The 16,268-nt window shown below is 55.2% G+C and overlaps 1 protein-coding gene across 3 annotated transcripts in view; it reads left to right on the plus strand.

Moving 5' to 3' along the window:
- Nucleotides 1–16,268, plus strand: part of SIAE (sialic acid acetylesterase) — a 25,927-nt gene continuing 9,659 nt past the window's right edge. Inside the window, exons 1-3 of one of the 3 annotated variants that reach the window (XM_029075014.2) lie at nucleotides 2–173; nucleotides 6,940–7,140; nucleotides 13,488–13,666. In XM_029075014.2, the coding sequence (XP_028930847.1) occupies nucleotides 26–173; nucleotides 6,940–7,140; nucleotides 13,488–13,666 (528 nt within the window). In that variant the 5' untranslated portion in view covers nucleotides 2–25. Of the gene's footprint in view, nucleotides 174–6,939; nucleotides 7,141–13,487; nucleotides 13,667–16,268 lie in introns of all 3 variants that reach the window. The other 2 variants (XM_029075013.2, XM_029075015.2) reach the window with 2 other exon arrangements.

A 16,268-nucleotide genomic window follows, 5' to 3' on the forward strand; every position in this document is an offset into this window, starting at 1 on the left:
TCACCCTGGCCTCGCTCACGTCGCCATGGTCACGCCCTCCTCCTCGTGCTGGTCAGGGCGTTCAGGTGTTACAACAATGGCGGGCGCCGGGCGGGTCCTGAGGCCCTCGCCGACCTTTCTGCTGCTGCTTCGTCTCCTTCTTCTCCTCCTCGCGGGGGCCGCCTGCACAGCAGGTCAGTCAGTCACTCTGGCCTATTTACTGAGCGCTTCCTGTGTGCACAGCACTGTCCTAAGCGCTTGGGAGAGGACACGCTAACCAGGTCTAGTGGAAAGGGCACAGGCCTGGGAGTCAGCCTGAGTTCAGTCGGTCATTTATTGAGCTCTTACTGTGTGCAGAGCACTGTACTAAGCGCTTAGGAGAGGACACTCTACCAAGTGAAAAGAGCAAGGACCTGGGAGTCAGAGGATCTGGGTTCAGTCATTTATTGAGCTCTTACTGTATGCAGAACACTGTACTAAGCGTTTGGGAGAGGACACTCTGACCAGGCCTAATGGAAAGAGCATGGGCCTAGGAGTCAGAGGACCTGGGTTCAGCCATTCATTTATTGAACTCTTGCTGTGTGCAGAGCACTGTACTAAGCGCTTGGGAGAGGACACTAACCAGGCGTAGTGGAAAGAGCACGGGCCCAGGAGTCAGCCTGAGTTCAGTCAGTCATTTATTGAGCTCTTACTTTGTGCAGAGCACTGTACTAAGCGCTTGGGAGAGGACACTCTAACTAGACTTAGGGGAAAGGGCACGAGCCAGGGAGTCACTGTACTAAGCGCTAGGGAGGGGACGCTCTAACCAGGCCTAGGGGAAAGGGCACGGACCTGGGAGTCAGAGGACCTGAGTTCAGTCATTACTATATGATCCCTTACTGTATGCAGAGCACTGTCCTAAGTGCTTCTGAGAGTCCGTTATAACCAGTCCTAGTGAAAAGAACACGGGCTTGAGAGTCTGAGAATCTGGGTTCATTCATTTATTCAGACGTATTTATTGCGGTCTTGCTTTGTGCAGAGCACTGTACTAAGCACGTGGGAGAGAGAACTATAACCGGGCCTAGTGGAAAGAACACAGGCCTGGGTTCAGTCATTCATTTATTGAGCTCTTACTGTGTGTAGAGCACTGTCCTAAGCACTTGTGAGAGACCATTATAACCAGTCCTAGTGGAAAGAGCACAGGCCTGTGGAGTCAGAGGACTTGGGTTCATTCAGCCATTTATTCAGTCATATTTACTGAACTCTTACTATGTGAAGAGCACTATACAAGCGCTTGGGAGAGGACAATACAGCAGTAAACAGACACATTCCCGAGCTTACAGTCTAGAGAGGGGAGGCAGACATTAATATAAATAATATTATGGACGTAAGTGCCGGGAGGGGGGATGAATAAAGGAAATAAGGAGAATGCAGAAGGGAGTGGGAAAGAGGAAAGGCCAGGTTAGGGAAGACCTCTTGGAGGAGACGGGCCTTGAAGAAGGCTTTGAAATCAGGGGGTGGGGAGGTCATTGTCTGATGGATTTGAGGAGGGAGGGCGTTCCAGGCCAGAGGCAGGACATGGGCAGAGGTCGAGAGATAGCAAGATGGAGGCACAGTGAGAAGATTAGCATTAGAGGAGCAAAGTGTGCAGATGGGTTGTAATAGGAAAATAGCAAAGGTGAGATAGGAAGGGAAGAGGTGATTGATGGAGTGCTTTAAAGCCAGTGATGAGGAGCCTTAATTCACATAATAATAATAATGGTATTTAAGTGCTTACTATGTGCCAGGCACTGTACTAAGCACTGGAGTGGATACAAGCTAATCTGGCTGAACACCATCCCTGTCCCACGCAGCGCTCACAGTCTCAATCCCCATTTTACAGATGAGGTAACCGAGGCCCAGTGAAGTGGCTTGCCCAGGGTCACACAGCAGACAGATGGCGGAGCCGGGATTAGAACCCAGGTCCTTACGACTCCCAGGCCGGGGCTCCAGCCACTGGGCCACAGGAGGTGCTTATGGCGAAGGGAGGGGCGGGATGTTGCGCCTGGGTCAGATCCTGCCATTTGGTCCCCTAAAGTGGAACAGCTCCAGGATTTCCTCGGGCCCACAACCAGAAACCCACTGGGGCCGGAAGCGGCTCTTCTCCCTCCTCTCCGACTCCTCTGCTCCCGTTTTCGCTCTCCCGCCCTGGTGCAAGCGCTTATTCCAGGCGAGACCCTCCCACATGCGGCTTCCTCCTGGCAAGCTGCCAACGTGTTTATATAATCCTTGGGAAAGTTCCTAATCCCTTTGGGAAGTGTCTTAGCGCAGCACCCCAGGCTCAGCAGCCTTGCAGGGCTGGGGTCTGGGGGTCATGGAGACCCCAGGATTGAGGGTCTGTCTTCAGACACCAGTGGGTTTTGGAGACTGGGGGACCAGGGACAGGGGGTGGCAATTGGAAAAAGCCAAGATGCGACCCACAACCTAAGAGGACGAGATCACGGAGAGCTTTTGGTTTGGAGAATGTCGTCCTCTTTAATGGCTGAACTCTCCCTTGTCAATCATTACTCTTTAGGTGACTGAAAGTTTGATATCTCTGTTTCTATTGTCCTCTCCTGACTATTGGAATATGATTTATGGAAGGGGAACTTGCTAGGTTTTGATGGGGATATTACTGAGGTAATTTGGGTAATTTGCTTGTTATTAATAAAACATTTCAATAAAGGCTGAATGTTAAAAATAGGAACTGTCTTGTTAAAGTGAGCCCCTGTTTAGCTTCCCTGGGGAACAAAAATCTGCATTTTTCCACAGCGTGAGTGAGCAGTCCTCATTCTGTCCTTTTGTATCTCAAGGTTGGTGGAAAAGTGAATCACCAGCTCCCTCCCTAACTAGGTCTCCGTCTTTCAGCCTCCTTATCTGTAAAATGGGGATAATCCCTTTGAGCTTTGAGAGGAAAATTGTTGTAGAACGGCTGTGGATGCTAATGGAGGAGCAATTATTGCAGGGGCCTGGTGTTTCAACCCACCGGAACAGGATTACCCAAGGGGAGGGAAATTTAGCCCTGGCGTGGAGAGAGGTAGAAAGAGAGGAAGGAATAAAATACAGCAGAAAATGAGAGTAGTTGCCGTTTCTGGTTGACTTTACTTAGTGGCAATTTGGACTGCATAGCAACTACATAGTTGGAAGGGGTTGTTGAATATATTATGTATATTGTGCTTTCCCACCCCCATCTCCTTCCTCCTCTCCCAACAAGCCTTGTTTAATTTGCTGCCGACGCAGCCAAGTTGTGGTGCTGTTTTACTTCCCCCCCAAGGGGAAGTAAGGGGAGCGGGGTCTTTGTCATGACAGTCAAACGTATTTATTGAGCACTTAGTGTGTGCAAGGCACTGTACTGAGCGCTTGGGAGAGTGCATTATAAAAGACACATTCCCTGCTCACAATGAGCTTAAAGTCTAGAGGGGGAGATGGGCATTAATATAAATAATTAAAATTACAGCTATGTACATAAGTGTTGGAGGGCTAGGTGGGGGGATCAAGTTAAGGCAGCACAAAAGAGAGTGGGAGAGGAGGAAAGGAGGGCTTAGTCAGGGAAGGCCTCTTGGAGGAGATGTGGGGGGACAGCCGCTTTCTGGCAGATATGAAGAGGGAGGGCGTTTCAGGCCAGAGGCAGGATGTGGGCGAGGGGTCGGCGGCGAGATAGACGAGATGGAGGGACAGTGAGAAGGTTGGCATTAGAGGAGTGAACTGTGCAGGTTGTGTTGAAGTAGGAGAGGAGTGAGGTGAGGTAGAAACAAGGGAAGGCGATTGAGGGCTTTAAAGCCAATGGTAAGGAGTTTTTGCTTGATACGGAGGTAGATGGGCAACCACCGGAGTTTCTTGAGCGCAGCAACATGGCATGAATGTTTTTGAAGAAAAATAATCTGGGCAGCAGAGCAAAGTATGAACTGCAGTGGGGAGAGACAGGAGGCAGGGAGGTCAGTGAGGAGGCTGATATAGACATCAAGTCGGGATAGGATTAAGTGCTTGGATTAACGGGGTAGCAGTTTGGATGGAGAGGAAAGGGCGGATTTCAGCGATGTGGTGAAAATGGGACCAACAGGATTTAGCGATGGATTGAATATGTGGGTTGCCTGAGAGAGGGGAGTCAAGGATGACGACAAGCTTCCGGGCTCATGAGACAGGGTGGGATGGGATGTCAGGGGATGAATAGGTGGGTGGGAAGATAAGGAGTTGTGAATTGTACTTTCCAAGTGCTTAGTACAGTGCTCTGCACAGTGTAAGTGCTCAATAAATACAATTGAAGAAATGAATGAGTTGTGTTTTAGTCATGTTAAATTTGAGGTCATGGTGGGACACCCAGGTAGAGATGCAGAGGCGGGGAGAGATCAGCACTGGAGATATTGATTTGGGAATCATCCTCTTAGAGGTGGTGGTTGAAGCCATAGGAGTGAATGAGTTCTCCAGAGGAGCGGGTGTAGATGGAGAATAGAAGGGGACTGAGAATTGAACCTTGAGGGAACCCCCAGAGTTGGGGGTGGGAGACAGATGGGGAGCCCCCGAAAGAAACTGATAATAAGCATTCAGATAGAGCCGCCAGAGAGATAGGAGGAGAACCAGGGGAGAACGGTGTCAGTGAAGTCGAGGTCGGACAGCCTTTCCAGGAGAAGGGGATGAGCGACAGTGTCAAAGGCAGCCGAGCGGTCGAGGAGGATTAGGATGGAGTAGAGGCCTTTGGATGTTGGCAGGAAGGAGGTCATTGGTGACCTTTGACAGGGCGGTTTCTGCAGAGTGAAGGGGTGGAAGCCAGATTGGAGATTGGAGGGGGTCCAGGAGAGAATTGGTGGAGAGGACCTTGAGACGGGGGATGTGGACAACTTGCTCAGGGAGTTTGGAGAGGAAGGCTAGGAGGGAGATGGAGAAGTGTGGACAACGAAATGACTGGAATAATAATTACAGTATTTGTTAAGTGTTAGGCACTGTACTATTTAAGTGTTTACTTCATGCCAAGCACTGTGCTCGGTGTCAGCCTAAACGCAAGATAACCAGAGTGGACAATTTCCTTATCCCACGCAAGCTTTCAGTCTAAAGGGAAGGGAGAGCAGGGATTTCATCCCCCTTGAAATAATAATGATGGTATTTGTTAAGTGCTTATTATGTGTCAAGCACTGTTCTAAACCCTGGGAAAAAATGATATTTGTTAAGTGCTTACTGTGTGCCACGCTCTATACTAAGCACTGGGGTGGATACAAGCAAATCAGGTTGGACACGGTCCTTATCCCATGTGGGGCTCACAGTTTCAATCCCCATTTTACAGATGAGGTAACTGAGGCCCAGAGAAGTTAAGCAACTTGCTTAAGGTCACACAGCAGGCAAGGGGTGAAGCTGGGATTAGAACCCACAACCTCTGGACTCCCAGGCCTATGACTATCCACTATGCCAAGCTCCTTCTCTGAGATTTGAAAATGTTAAAAAAAAAAAAAAGCTCTCAGTTTAAGGGAAGGGAGAGCAGGTATTTCATCCCCATTATATGGATGAGGAAACTGGTTCAGAGATTTTTTATTTCCCCAAAAAAAGGCTCAGTTTAAGGGGAAGGGAGAGCAGGTCTTTCACCCTCAGTGTACAGATGAGGAAACAGCTTCAGAAGTATTTAAAAAAAAAAAAAGGCTATCAGACTAAGGGGAAGGGCAAGCCGGTATTTCATCCCCCTTATACAGATGAGGAAACTGAGGCCCAGAGGTCTTAAAAAAGAAGGCTGTTGGTCAAAGGGGAAGAGAGAGCTGGTATTTCATCCTCAGTATATAAGCAGAGAAGCAGCATGGCTCAGTGGAAAGAGCCTGGGTTTAGGAGTCAGAGATCATGGGTTCTAATCCCAGTTCCGCCACCTGTCAGCTGTGTGACTTTGGGCCAGTCATTTCACTGTGCCTCAGTTCCCTCCTCTGTCAAATGGGGATGAAGACTGTGAGCCTCCCATGGGACAACCCATATCTCCCCCAGCGCTTAGAACGGTGCTGGGCACGTAGTAAGCGCTTAACAAACCCAGACATTATTATTATGAGGAAACTGAGGCTCAGACAAGTGAAGTGACTTGCCCAGGGTCATACTGCTGGCAAATAACAATATTAATGGAATTTGTTAAGCGCTTACTTAGAGAAGCAGCGTGGCTTAGTGGAAAGAGCCTGGGCTAAGGAGTCAGAGGTCGTGGGTTTTAAACCCGGCTCCACCACTTGTCTGCTGTGTGAGTTTGGGCGAGTCACTACAGCGTGGCTCAGTGTAAAGAGCCCAGGCTTGGGAGTCAGAGGTCATGGGTTTGAATCCCAGCTCTGCCGCTTACCAGCTGTGTGACTTGGGGCAAGTCACTTAACTTCTCTATGCCTCAGTTACTTCATCTGTAAAATGGGGATTAAAACTGGGAGCCCCACGTGGGACACCTGATTACTTTGTATCCCACCAGCACTTAGAACGGTGCTTTGCACCTAGTAAGTGCTTAACAAATGCCACCATTTTTGGAGAGGCAGCATGGCTCAGTGGAAGGAGCCCGGGCTTGGAAGTCAGAAGTTTTGAGTTCTAATACCGGCTCTGCCGCTTGTCAGCTGTGTGACTTTGGGACAGTCAACTACTCTGTGCCTCAGTGACCTCATCTGTAAAATGGGGATGAAGACTGTGAGCCATATGTGGGACAACCTGATGACCTTGTATCTCCCCCAGCGCTTAGAACAGTGCTTGGCACATAGTAAGCGCTTAACAAATACCAATATTATTATTTCTCTGGGCCTCAGTGACCTCATCTGGAAAAATGGGGATTAAAAAAGGTGAGCCCCGGTGGGACAATCTGATGACCCGATATCTCCCCCAGTGCTTAGGACAGTGCTCGGCACAGAGTAAGCGCTCACCGAATACCATCATGATTATTAATTATTATTACTACGTGCCAGGCACCGTACTCCGCGCCGGGGTGGGGACGAGCAGATCGGGTTGGACACGGTCTCCATCCCCGTTTGACAGATGGGGAAACTGAGGCTCAGGGAAGCGAGGTTGGGGGGGGCTTCCGGCTGGGCCTGCCCTTCGCCCATCACATGGTGCTGCAGCGGGAGCCGCCCGGCGCCGTCATCTGGGGCTATGGGCGCCCCGGGGCCCACGTCACTGTCACCCTGCGCCGCCATCCGCACCGCCAAGCCCTTGCCGTCAAGGACACCCGCGTCCGAGGTAAGACGCCCCCTGCCGGCTGGGACGGCCAAAGCCCCCCCCACCCCCGACGCCCTCGCGAGCCCCCTGCCGGCCGGACACGCGCCGCCGCTGTCGTCCTCGCGCGCCCCCTGTCGGAGAGCGCTCGCGGTGGCCCGGGTGGCTGCCGGCTGCTGGCGCCCCCTGCCGGATGGCCCGCGCGGCTGACTTCTGGCGGCCCCTGCCGGATTGTCCACGCTGAGGCCCCGGTGGCCGCTGGCTTCTGGCGCCCCCTGCCCGAGGGTCCGCTCCGAGGCCGGGGTGACTGCTGGTTTCTGGCGCCCCCTGCCGGACGGGCCGCGGGGCTGCTGCTCTCTGACGCCCCCTGCCGGAGGGTCCGCGCGGCTGTTGCTCTCGGACGCCCCCTGTCGGAGGATCCGCGCGACTGCTACTCTCGGACGCCCCCTGCCGGAGGGTCCGCGCCGAGGCCTGGGTGACTACTGGTTTCTTGCGCCCCCGCCGGAGGGTCCACCGGGATGTTGCTCTCGGACGCCCTCTGTCGGAGGGTCCGCGCCAAGGCCCGGGTGACTGCTGGCTTCTGGCGCCCCCTGCCGGACGGGCCGCGCGGCTATTGCTCTTGGACGCCCCCTGCCGGAGGGTCCGCGCCGAGGCTCGGGTGACTGCTGGTTTCTGGCGCCCCCTGCCGGACGGGCCGCGGGACTGCTGCTCTCTGACGCCCCCTGCCGGAGGGTCCTCGCCGAGGCCCGGGTGGCTTCTGGCGCCCCCTGCCGGACGGGCCGCGGGGCTGCTGCTCTCTGACGCCCCCTGCCGGAGGGTCCGCGCGGCTGTTGCTCTCGGACGCCCCTTGTCGGAGGATCCGCGCGACTGCTACTCTCGGACGCCCCCTGCCGGAGGGTCCACGCCGAGGCCTGGGTGACTGCTGGTTTCTTGCGCCCCCGCCAGAGGGTCCACCGGGCTGTTGCTCTCGGACGCTCTCTGCCGGAGGGTCCGCGCCGAGGCTCGGGTGACTGCTGGTTTCTGGCGCCCCCTGCCGGACGGGCCGCGCGTATGTTGCTCTCGGTCGCCCCCTGCCAGAGGGTCCGCGCGGCTGTTGCTCTTGGACGCCCCCTGCTGGAGGGTTCGCACGGGTCTTGCTCTCGGACGCCCCCTGTCGGAGGGTCCGCGCCGAGGCCCGGGTGACTGCTGGCTTCTGGCGCCCCCTGCCGGACGGGCCGCGCGTGTGTTGCTCTCGGTCGCTCCCTGCCGGAGGGTCCGCGCGGCTGTTGCTCTCGGACGCCTCCTGCTGGAGGGTCCGCGCCGAGGTCCGGGTGACTGCTGGCTTCTGGCGACCCCTGCCGGACGGGCCACGCGGCTGTTGCCTTCGGACGCCCCCTGCCGGAGGGTCCGCGCCGACGCCCGGTGGCCGCTGGCTTCTGGCGCCCCCCGCCGGAGGGTCCGCGTGGCAGTTGCTCTCGGACGCCCCCTGCCGGAGGGTCCGCGCCAAGGCCCGGGTGACTGCTGGCTTCTGGCGCCCCCTGCCGGACGGGCCGCGCGGCTGTTGATCTCGGACGCCCCCTGCCGGAGGATCTGTGCGGCTGTTGCTCTCAGACGCCCCCTGCCGGATGGCCCGCGCAGCTTTTGCCCTCGGACGCCCCCTGTCGGACTGTCCGCGCCGAGGCCCCGGTGGCCGCTGGCTTCTGGCACCTCCTGCCGGACGGGCCGCGCGGCTGTTGCTCTCGGACGCCCCCTGCCGGAGGTCCGCGCCGAGGCCCGGGTGACTGCTGGTTTCTGGCACCCCCTGCTGGACGGGCCGCGCGTGTGTTGCTCTCTGTCGCCCCCTGCCGGAAGGTCAGCGCGGCTGTTGCTCTCGGACGCCCCCTGCCGGACGGTCCGCGCGGGTGTTGCTCTCGGACGCCCCCTGCCGGAGGATCCGCGCCGAGGCCCGGGTGACTGCTGGCTTCTGGCGCCCCCTACCGGAGGCTTCTGTCCTCGGACGCCCCCTTCCGGAGGTTCCGCGTGGTGGCCTGTTGCCGAATTGTCCATTCCAAGCGCTTAGTACAGTGCTCTACGCATAGTAGTCGCTCAATAAATACTATTGAATGAATGCCCCCCCACGGCTGCTGTCCTCGGACGCCCCCTGCCGGATGCCGCGGGCCCCGGCCGGGAAAGGGCCCCAGGGTTAGCAGCCCCCCAGGGGGGACCCCGACCTCCTATTTTCTCCAGCCCTTCTCCATCGGGGCCCATTTTATCACCCTCCCCCACCGTCCATATCGGCCCCAGGCCAGCCCGTTAATCCTGGGGAGAAGCCCACGGACACCCAGGAAAGGTCTGGTCAACGCAGGAGGGACTGGGCAGGCTGGTTTTCAGCCAGGTGGGCCCCTGTCTCCTCTGGATAGGGCACCGGGCCCCCTTTTGGTTGGCGATGGTATTTAAGCCTTTACTACGTGCTAAGCGCCGAGAGAGATACCAGGCTAACAGATCAGACATTGTCCTGCCCCCCACATGACAGGAGGGGACAGGGAGAGAGAGCAGGCATTTCATCCCCATTTTACAAATGAGGAAACTGAGAATCAGAGAGGTTCAGTGGTTTGCTCGAGATTGCAGAGCAGGCCCGGGACAGAGCTGGGACAGGCATCTGGCTCTCCCCATCTCCCAGTTCCGGGCTCTTTTTGCTAGATCACACTGCCTTATCACCATCCTTTCCTTGCCTCCCTCCACCTCAGTCTCCCTTCCTCTCACGTTCCCCGATCCCCCAAATATTAAACCCAAGGTTGATCTCTCGCCGGGGAGGCAAACCCTGTGCGTTACACCCAGCGGTGCTCACTAAGGAATAACGAAGACAACGATAATAATATTTGTTCAGCAGTCACTATGTACTAAGCACCGGAGTAAGAAACGACGTAATCAGGTTGGACCTAGTCCCTGTCACTTCACTTCTCTGTGCCTCAGCTACCTCCTCTGTAAAATGGGGATTAAAACTATGAGCCCCACATGGAACAACCTGATCTACCCCAGCACTTTGAAGAGTGTTTGGCACATAGCCAGCACTTAACAAATGCCATCATTCGTTATTGTTGTTGGGCACTGGGCGGTTCGACGTCCTTTGCCCCCCTGGATTGAATTCACACAGGATCAGGACAGGCATCGTCAGCCTCTCTGGAAGCCGAGCCCCGTGACAGCCTGGTAGCACTGCCGGTCCGCAAGTCCCCTGGCCCCCCCTTAATTTAATTAAGTCTGTATATGCTGTTAATCTTGTGCCTTTAAATTAATTACACTTGCTAAGGGGCTGCCATCTCTCGAGTGTGTAGAATCTAAAATCAAGAGCAGAGGGGCCTATCCTGGTGGATCCCCGTTCTATCTTCAGCAGTGAGCAACAGAGGACGACGGGAAGGAAAGGATGGAGGATTCCCTCCTCGATGTCCGCCGTGTTTTCCCTTTTTTTACCCTCTCGGTTGTCCTTCACTCACCTAACTGCTTGGGACCCCATTAACCAGCATTAGGAGAGCATTCCTCTGAAGTCACAGAGCGCTGGAAGGCCATTATTCTTCTTACTAGTATTATTATTTATAATAGTATTTATTAAGCGCTTACTATGTGTCAAGCGTTGTTCTGAGTACTGAAGAGAACAAGGTGATCAAATTAGACACAGTCCCTGTCCCACTGTGGGCTCACGATCTATGGGAGAAGGAGAACAGGTTGTAAGCCCCGGGGGGGTAGGCACTTGGATTGTGTCCAACCTGATTATCTTGTATCTACCCCAGGGCTTAGTACAGCGCCTGGCACATTAGTAAGTGTTTAAGAGATACCATTAAAAAAAAAAAACCTCTCAAAAACCAGATATTCATCCCCATTTTACAGATGAGGAAACTGAGGCACATAGTTCTGTAGCCCACCCAAGGTCACATAACAGGCAAGCGGCAGAACAGGGATTAGAACCCAGTTCCGCTGGTTCCCGGGTCTGGGAGTGTTTCCACTAGGTTTCCTTAGCACTCGTTTACAGAGTTTGAGGAGAGTACTTTTAATGGTGCTTATCTGTTAAGCACTTTCTGTGTCAAGCGCTGTTCTAAGCACTGGGGTAGATAGAAGCGTATCAGGTTGGGCGCAGTCCCTGTCCCACGTGGCGCTCACAGTCTTAATCCTCATTTTACAGATAAGGTAACTGAGGCACAGAGAAGTGAAGTGGCTTGCCCAAGGTCACCCCACAGACAAGTTGCGGAGGCGGGATTAGAACCCAGGCAGCACCGGAGGGCCCCGTGGTGGAGAAGCAGCCGACCGGAGGCCTGGCCGGTATTAGAGAAGCAGTGTGGCTCAGAGGAAAGAACCTGGGCTTGGGAGTCAGAGATCATGGGTTCGAATCCCGGCTCTGCCACTTGTCAGCTGTATGCCTGTGAGCGAGTCACTTCACTTCTCTGCCTCAGTTACCTCATCTGTAAAATGGGGATGAAGACTGTGAGCCTCACGTGGGACAACTTGATTACCCTCTATCTACCCCAGCGCTTAGAACAGCGCTCTGCACATAGTAAACGCTTAACAAATACCAACATTATCATTATCTCCTCCTCAGAGTTGGGATCCCGAGCCTCACTACAGCAGAAATACCGAATCCCAACACCCCTGAGGCTAGCCTCTCCTTGGGGGTATCCGAGGCCTGATTTTTCCATAAGTGGCTTATCCAGTTTCCTTACTCCTTGAAAGGGGCTCCCCCCCCCCCCCCCGCTACCCGTTTGCGTCCTCACAGGAAGGAGGAGGAAGGGGAGGCCACCAGCCTCATCGAGGCGGCCACCCCACTCCAGGAGACGCGAGGGAGGTAGCCGTCAAAGGCCGAGGGTTAAGTTTTCCATCCCCCGGAGTCCCCTCTGACTTGGGCTTCCTTCAAGGAGACCATCCGGTCAGTAATCATTCGTTCATTCGTGCAATCGCATTTATTGAGGTATTTATCTAATACCTCTTCTCCCTCCTATTCATTCTTTCAGTCAGTAGTATTTATTGAGCATTTATTATGTGCAGAGCACTGTACTAATTGCTTGAAATGTTCGCCTCCTACTTAGGCTGCAAATCCCATGGGGGTCAGGGACTTCGTCCGACCTACTGATAGTGCCTCACAGTACAGTGCTTGGCACATAGTGAGTGCTCAATAACTACCGCAGTTATTTGTTATTACTCAGGTCGAGCCTTGAGGATGAACCTGACCCGAACCCAGAGCAGGGAGGCAGCGTGGTCCAGTGGAGAAAGCCTGGGGCCGGTTCCATCCCAGCTCCGCCACTGACCTGCTTGGGGACCTTGGGAAAATCCCTTCATCTCTCTGGACCTCACTTTCAGTTCCCTTTCCCTTATTAGATCATGGAGGACTGGGGTGGGATCCAATCTGGTAACCCAGGGTCTACCCCTGGTTAGCACACTTCTGAGCACAGAGTAAGCGCTTAATAGGTGTCTTGATAATTATGTCGTTTTTGTGGTTTCCACCTTCCCCGGGTTGGTGGCCCAGACCTTAATCATTACGGTATTTAAGCGCGTACTATGAGCCGGGCGCTGTACTGAGCGCTCGGGTAGATGCAAGCAGGTTGTCCCACGTGGGGCTCACGGTCTCAGTATTCACCAGGCAGCTTATGGGTGCAGAGCACTGTACTGAGTGCTTGGGAGAGAACAAGAGTTAATCGGCAGGGTCCTCACCCTCTAGGCACTTGGATTCTCTGCTCGTCGGGGTCGACTGTCCTGGCGTCCCCAGTTTGGCCAGTTTCTGTAGGGGCAGAAATCCGGGAGGGCGAGGTTGGGCTCCTCCCAGCTCTCTGGGTTCACAGCCGGTGGAGATCCATGGCCACCCCCGGCTTCCCTTTCCCAGTCAGCCAGTCATATTAAGTGCTTACCATGTGCAGAGCACTGTCTTTAGCGTTTGGGAGGGTACAAGACAACGATAAAGAGAGAGATTCCCTGCCCACATCATGGGTCCTAATCCCGGCTCCGCCACCTGTCTGCCGTGTGACCTTGGGCAGGTCACTTCAGCACTTAGAACAGTGCTCAGCACTTAGAACAGTGCTCTGTGCGTAGTAAGCGCTTAACAAATGCCGTCATGATTATTCTCCGTGCCTCGGTTCTCTCATATGGAAAATGGGGATGAAGTTGAGCCCCACGCGGGACAACCTGATCACTTTGTATGTACCCCAGCTCTTAGAACAGTGCTTGGCACTTAGTAAGCGCTTAACAAATACCATCGTCATCATTATTATTATTATTATTAGTGGGGGAGGCAGGCATGAATAGAAACAAATCAATTCCAGACGGGGACGTAAGTGCTGGGTTGCGTGGGCGGGGGGGTGAATATCCCGGCATGCTCCGGAGCGGGGCCGGGCACCTCACCGATGGGCATTGACCGGGCCCGACCCCCGTTCCAGAACCCAGTGGCACCTGGTTGGTGGTGCTGGACCCCATGGGACCCGGGGGTCCGTACGAGCTGGTCGCAGAGCAGACCCTCGGGAGAAACCAGACCACCCGCCGGACCGTACGCGATGTCTACTTCGGCGACGTCTGGCTGTGCGGCGGGCAGAGCAACATGGAGATGACCGTCTCCCAGGTAACCGGCCGGCTGGGATGGCGCCGGAAGGGAATGGCCTGGGACCGGGGATCTGGGAGTGGTTGAGCGGTCCTGGAAGACCTTTAACAGCCGTCAGTAATGGGGGTGTTGGTCAAGCACTTACTATGTGCCGAGCGCTGGGGCAGAGATACGAGATAATGGGGCGGGCACAGTCCCCGTCCTACACAGAGCTCGCAACGTAGCCCTGCATCGATTAGAAACTCGTTCCCGGCGGCTTTGAAGCACTGGGTAGTCTCTCTCCCCCTCCTGCCTTACTCGACTGAGGTCCCGCAACCCAGCCCGCGCGCTTCGCCCCTCTGACGCCGACCTCCCCGCCGTCCCTTGGTCTCGCCCTCCTCGCCCACCTCCTCCCTCTGGCCTGGAACCCCCTCCCCCTTCACAGCCGACGGTGGGGCCGAGGGAAGGGTGGATAAAATTCCGTTTTGGCCTCCAAGGGGCCTTCCCTAAATAAGCCCTCATCCCCCTTACCCACACTCCCTTCCGCGTCACCTCTGCACTTGCGAACGTGCCCCCCAAGCACTTGGTGTTCACCCCGCGCTCAACCCCGCAGCATTTATGCACATCTCCTTATACCCTGCCTTTTCCTCATCTGTCATTTATTTCACTCTCTCTCTCCCTCTGTAAACTGTAAGCTCCTAGTGGGCAGGGATCCTGTCTCCCTACTCAACTGTAGTGTCCTCTCCCAAGCGTTTGGCACAGTGTTCTGCACACAGTAAATGCCACTGATGGATTGTACTGATGGAGTCCCTACTAGAGATAGAGAAGCAGAGTCGCCTAATGGATAGAGCCCGGGCCTGGGAGTCAGAAGGACCTGGGTTCTGATCCCGACCCCGTCGCTTGTCCGCTGGGTGACTTTGGGGCAGCCACTTCACTTCTCTGGGCCTCAGCTTGTCTGTAAAATGGGGATTGAGGCTGTGAGCCCCCTGTGGGACGGGGACCGTGTCCGACCCGATTTGCTTGTATCCACCCCAGCGCTTAGTACGGTGTCCGGCACATAGTAAGCGCTCAACAAGTACCGTTATTAATATGCAGAGTGGGAGTGTTTGGGGAACACATGCAGAGAAGCAAGGCTCTTTGAGAAGTCCATAGTCTATTGGGGGGTGGGAGGGCTCCCCTTTTCCCAAAAGGAATCCCGTCATTCCCCCCCATCCCCGAACAGTCCTGCTGGAGAGAGTTTGGCATTCCAGGTTAGGGCCTAAAGCAGATACCAGCCGAAGGGCAAAGAGCTGTCTGTTGGATCGATCATTAGCATTTGCTGAGCACCCCCACATGCAGAGCCTTGAACTGAGCGCTTGAGAGGGGACCCTGGTTAAAAGGCAGGATCCCTTCCCTCAAGGACCTTGCAATCTACCAGGCGAAGAAGCCCCCGAAATGATTTCTGGAGGAGGAAAAAGAGGAGAAATGGATATTCGAATGCTTAAATCAGAGATGGGTCAGTCAGTCGATCGGATTTATTGAGCTGTGTGCAGAGCACCGTACTAGGCCCTCGGGAGAGTACAGCGTGACAATAGGACAGACGCATTCCCTTGCCGCAACGGGCTTACGGTCTAGGTGTACGAGAGGGCGATGGGCGATTGCGATACAACAGCGCTGAGGTGTCCGCTGGGATTTGGCGACTGACCGAATGCGGGGGTGGAATGAGAGAGTTGAGTCGAAGAGGATGCCAAGCTCCGGGCTGATGAGACGGGGAGGATGGCGGTGCTGTCTACGGTGATGGGAAAGTCGGGGGAAGACGGGGTTTGGGCGGGAATCGATTTGTATTTGTGGAGCTCTTACCGTGTGCAGAGCACTGAACTAAGCAATACACCAGGGTTAGTAGACCTGTTCCCCACCCACGAGGAGCTTATAGACTAGAGGGGGAGATATGGATTTAAGTGCTGTGGGGTGGAGACGGGGGGAAGAAAGTTCCGTTTTGGACGTGTGAGGTGCAGATGGGACACAGAGAAGCGGCGAGGCCTAGTGGCAAGAGCCCGGACTTGGGAGTCAGAGGTCGTGGGTTCTAATCCCGGCTCCGCCACCTGCCTGCCATGTGACCTTGGGTAAGTCGCTTCATTTCTCCGGGCCCTCCTCCATGAAATGAGAATGGAGACCGTGAGCCCCACGTGGGACAACCCCATAACCTCGTATCTACCCCCGGCGCTTAGAACGATGCCCGGCACGTGGCAGGCCCTCGACGGATACCGTCGGCGTTATTAATTACTGTTGTCATCGTGGGACATCCAAGTAGAAATGTTCCCAAGGCAAGGAGGAAACACGAGCCGGCGGAGGAGGAGAGAGCGGGGGACGGGAGAGGTAGATTTGGGAATCGTCCACGTAGAGGTAGGAGTTGAAGCATATGAGTTCCCCAAGGGAGTGGGAGTGAATGGAGAACAGAAGGGGACCTAGATCTGAGCCTTGAAGGACGCCCCGCAGATCGGGGGTGGGAGGCAGGGGAGGAGCCTGCAAAAATGCCCGCAGAAGAGCGGCCGGAGAGATCGGAGGAGAACGGGGACGGGGCGGTGTCGGGGAAGCCGAGGTCGGGTGACGATTCCGGGAGAAGGGGGTGGGTCCGCGTTGTCCGGCGAGGGCGGCCAGGAATCTG

This window comes from Ornithorhynchus anatinus, chromosome 11 (assembly GCF_004115215.2).
Source record: "Ornithorhynchus anatinus isolate Pmale09 chromosome 11, mOrnAna1.pri.v4, whole genome shotgun sequence".
Taxonomy (NCBI): Eukaryota; Metazoa; Chordata; class Mammalia; order Monotremata; family Ornithorhynchidae; genus Ornithorhynchus; species Ornithorhynchus anatinus.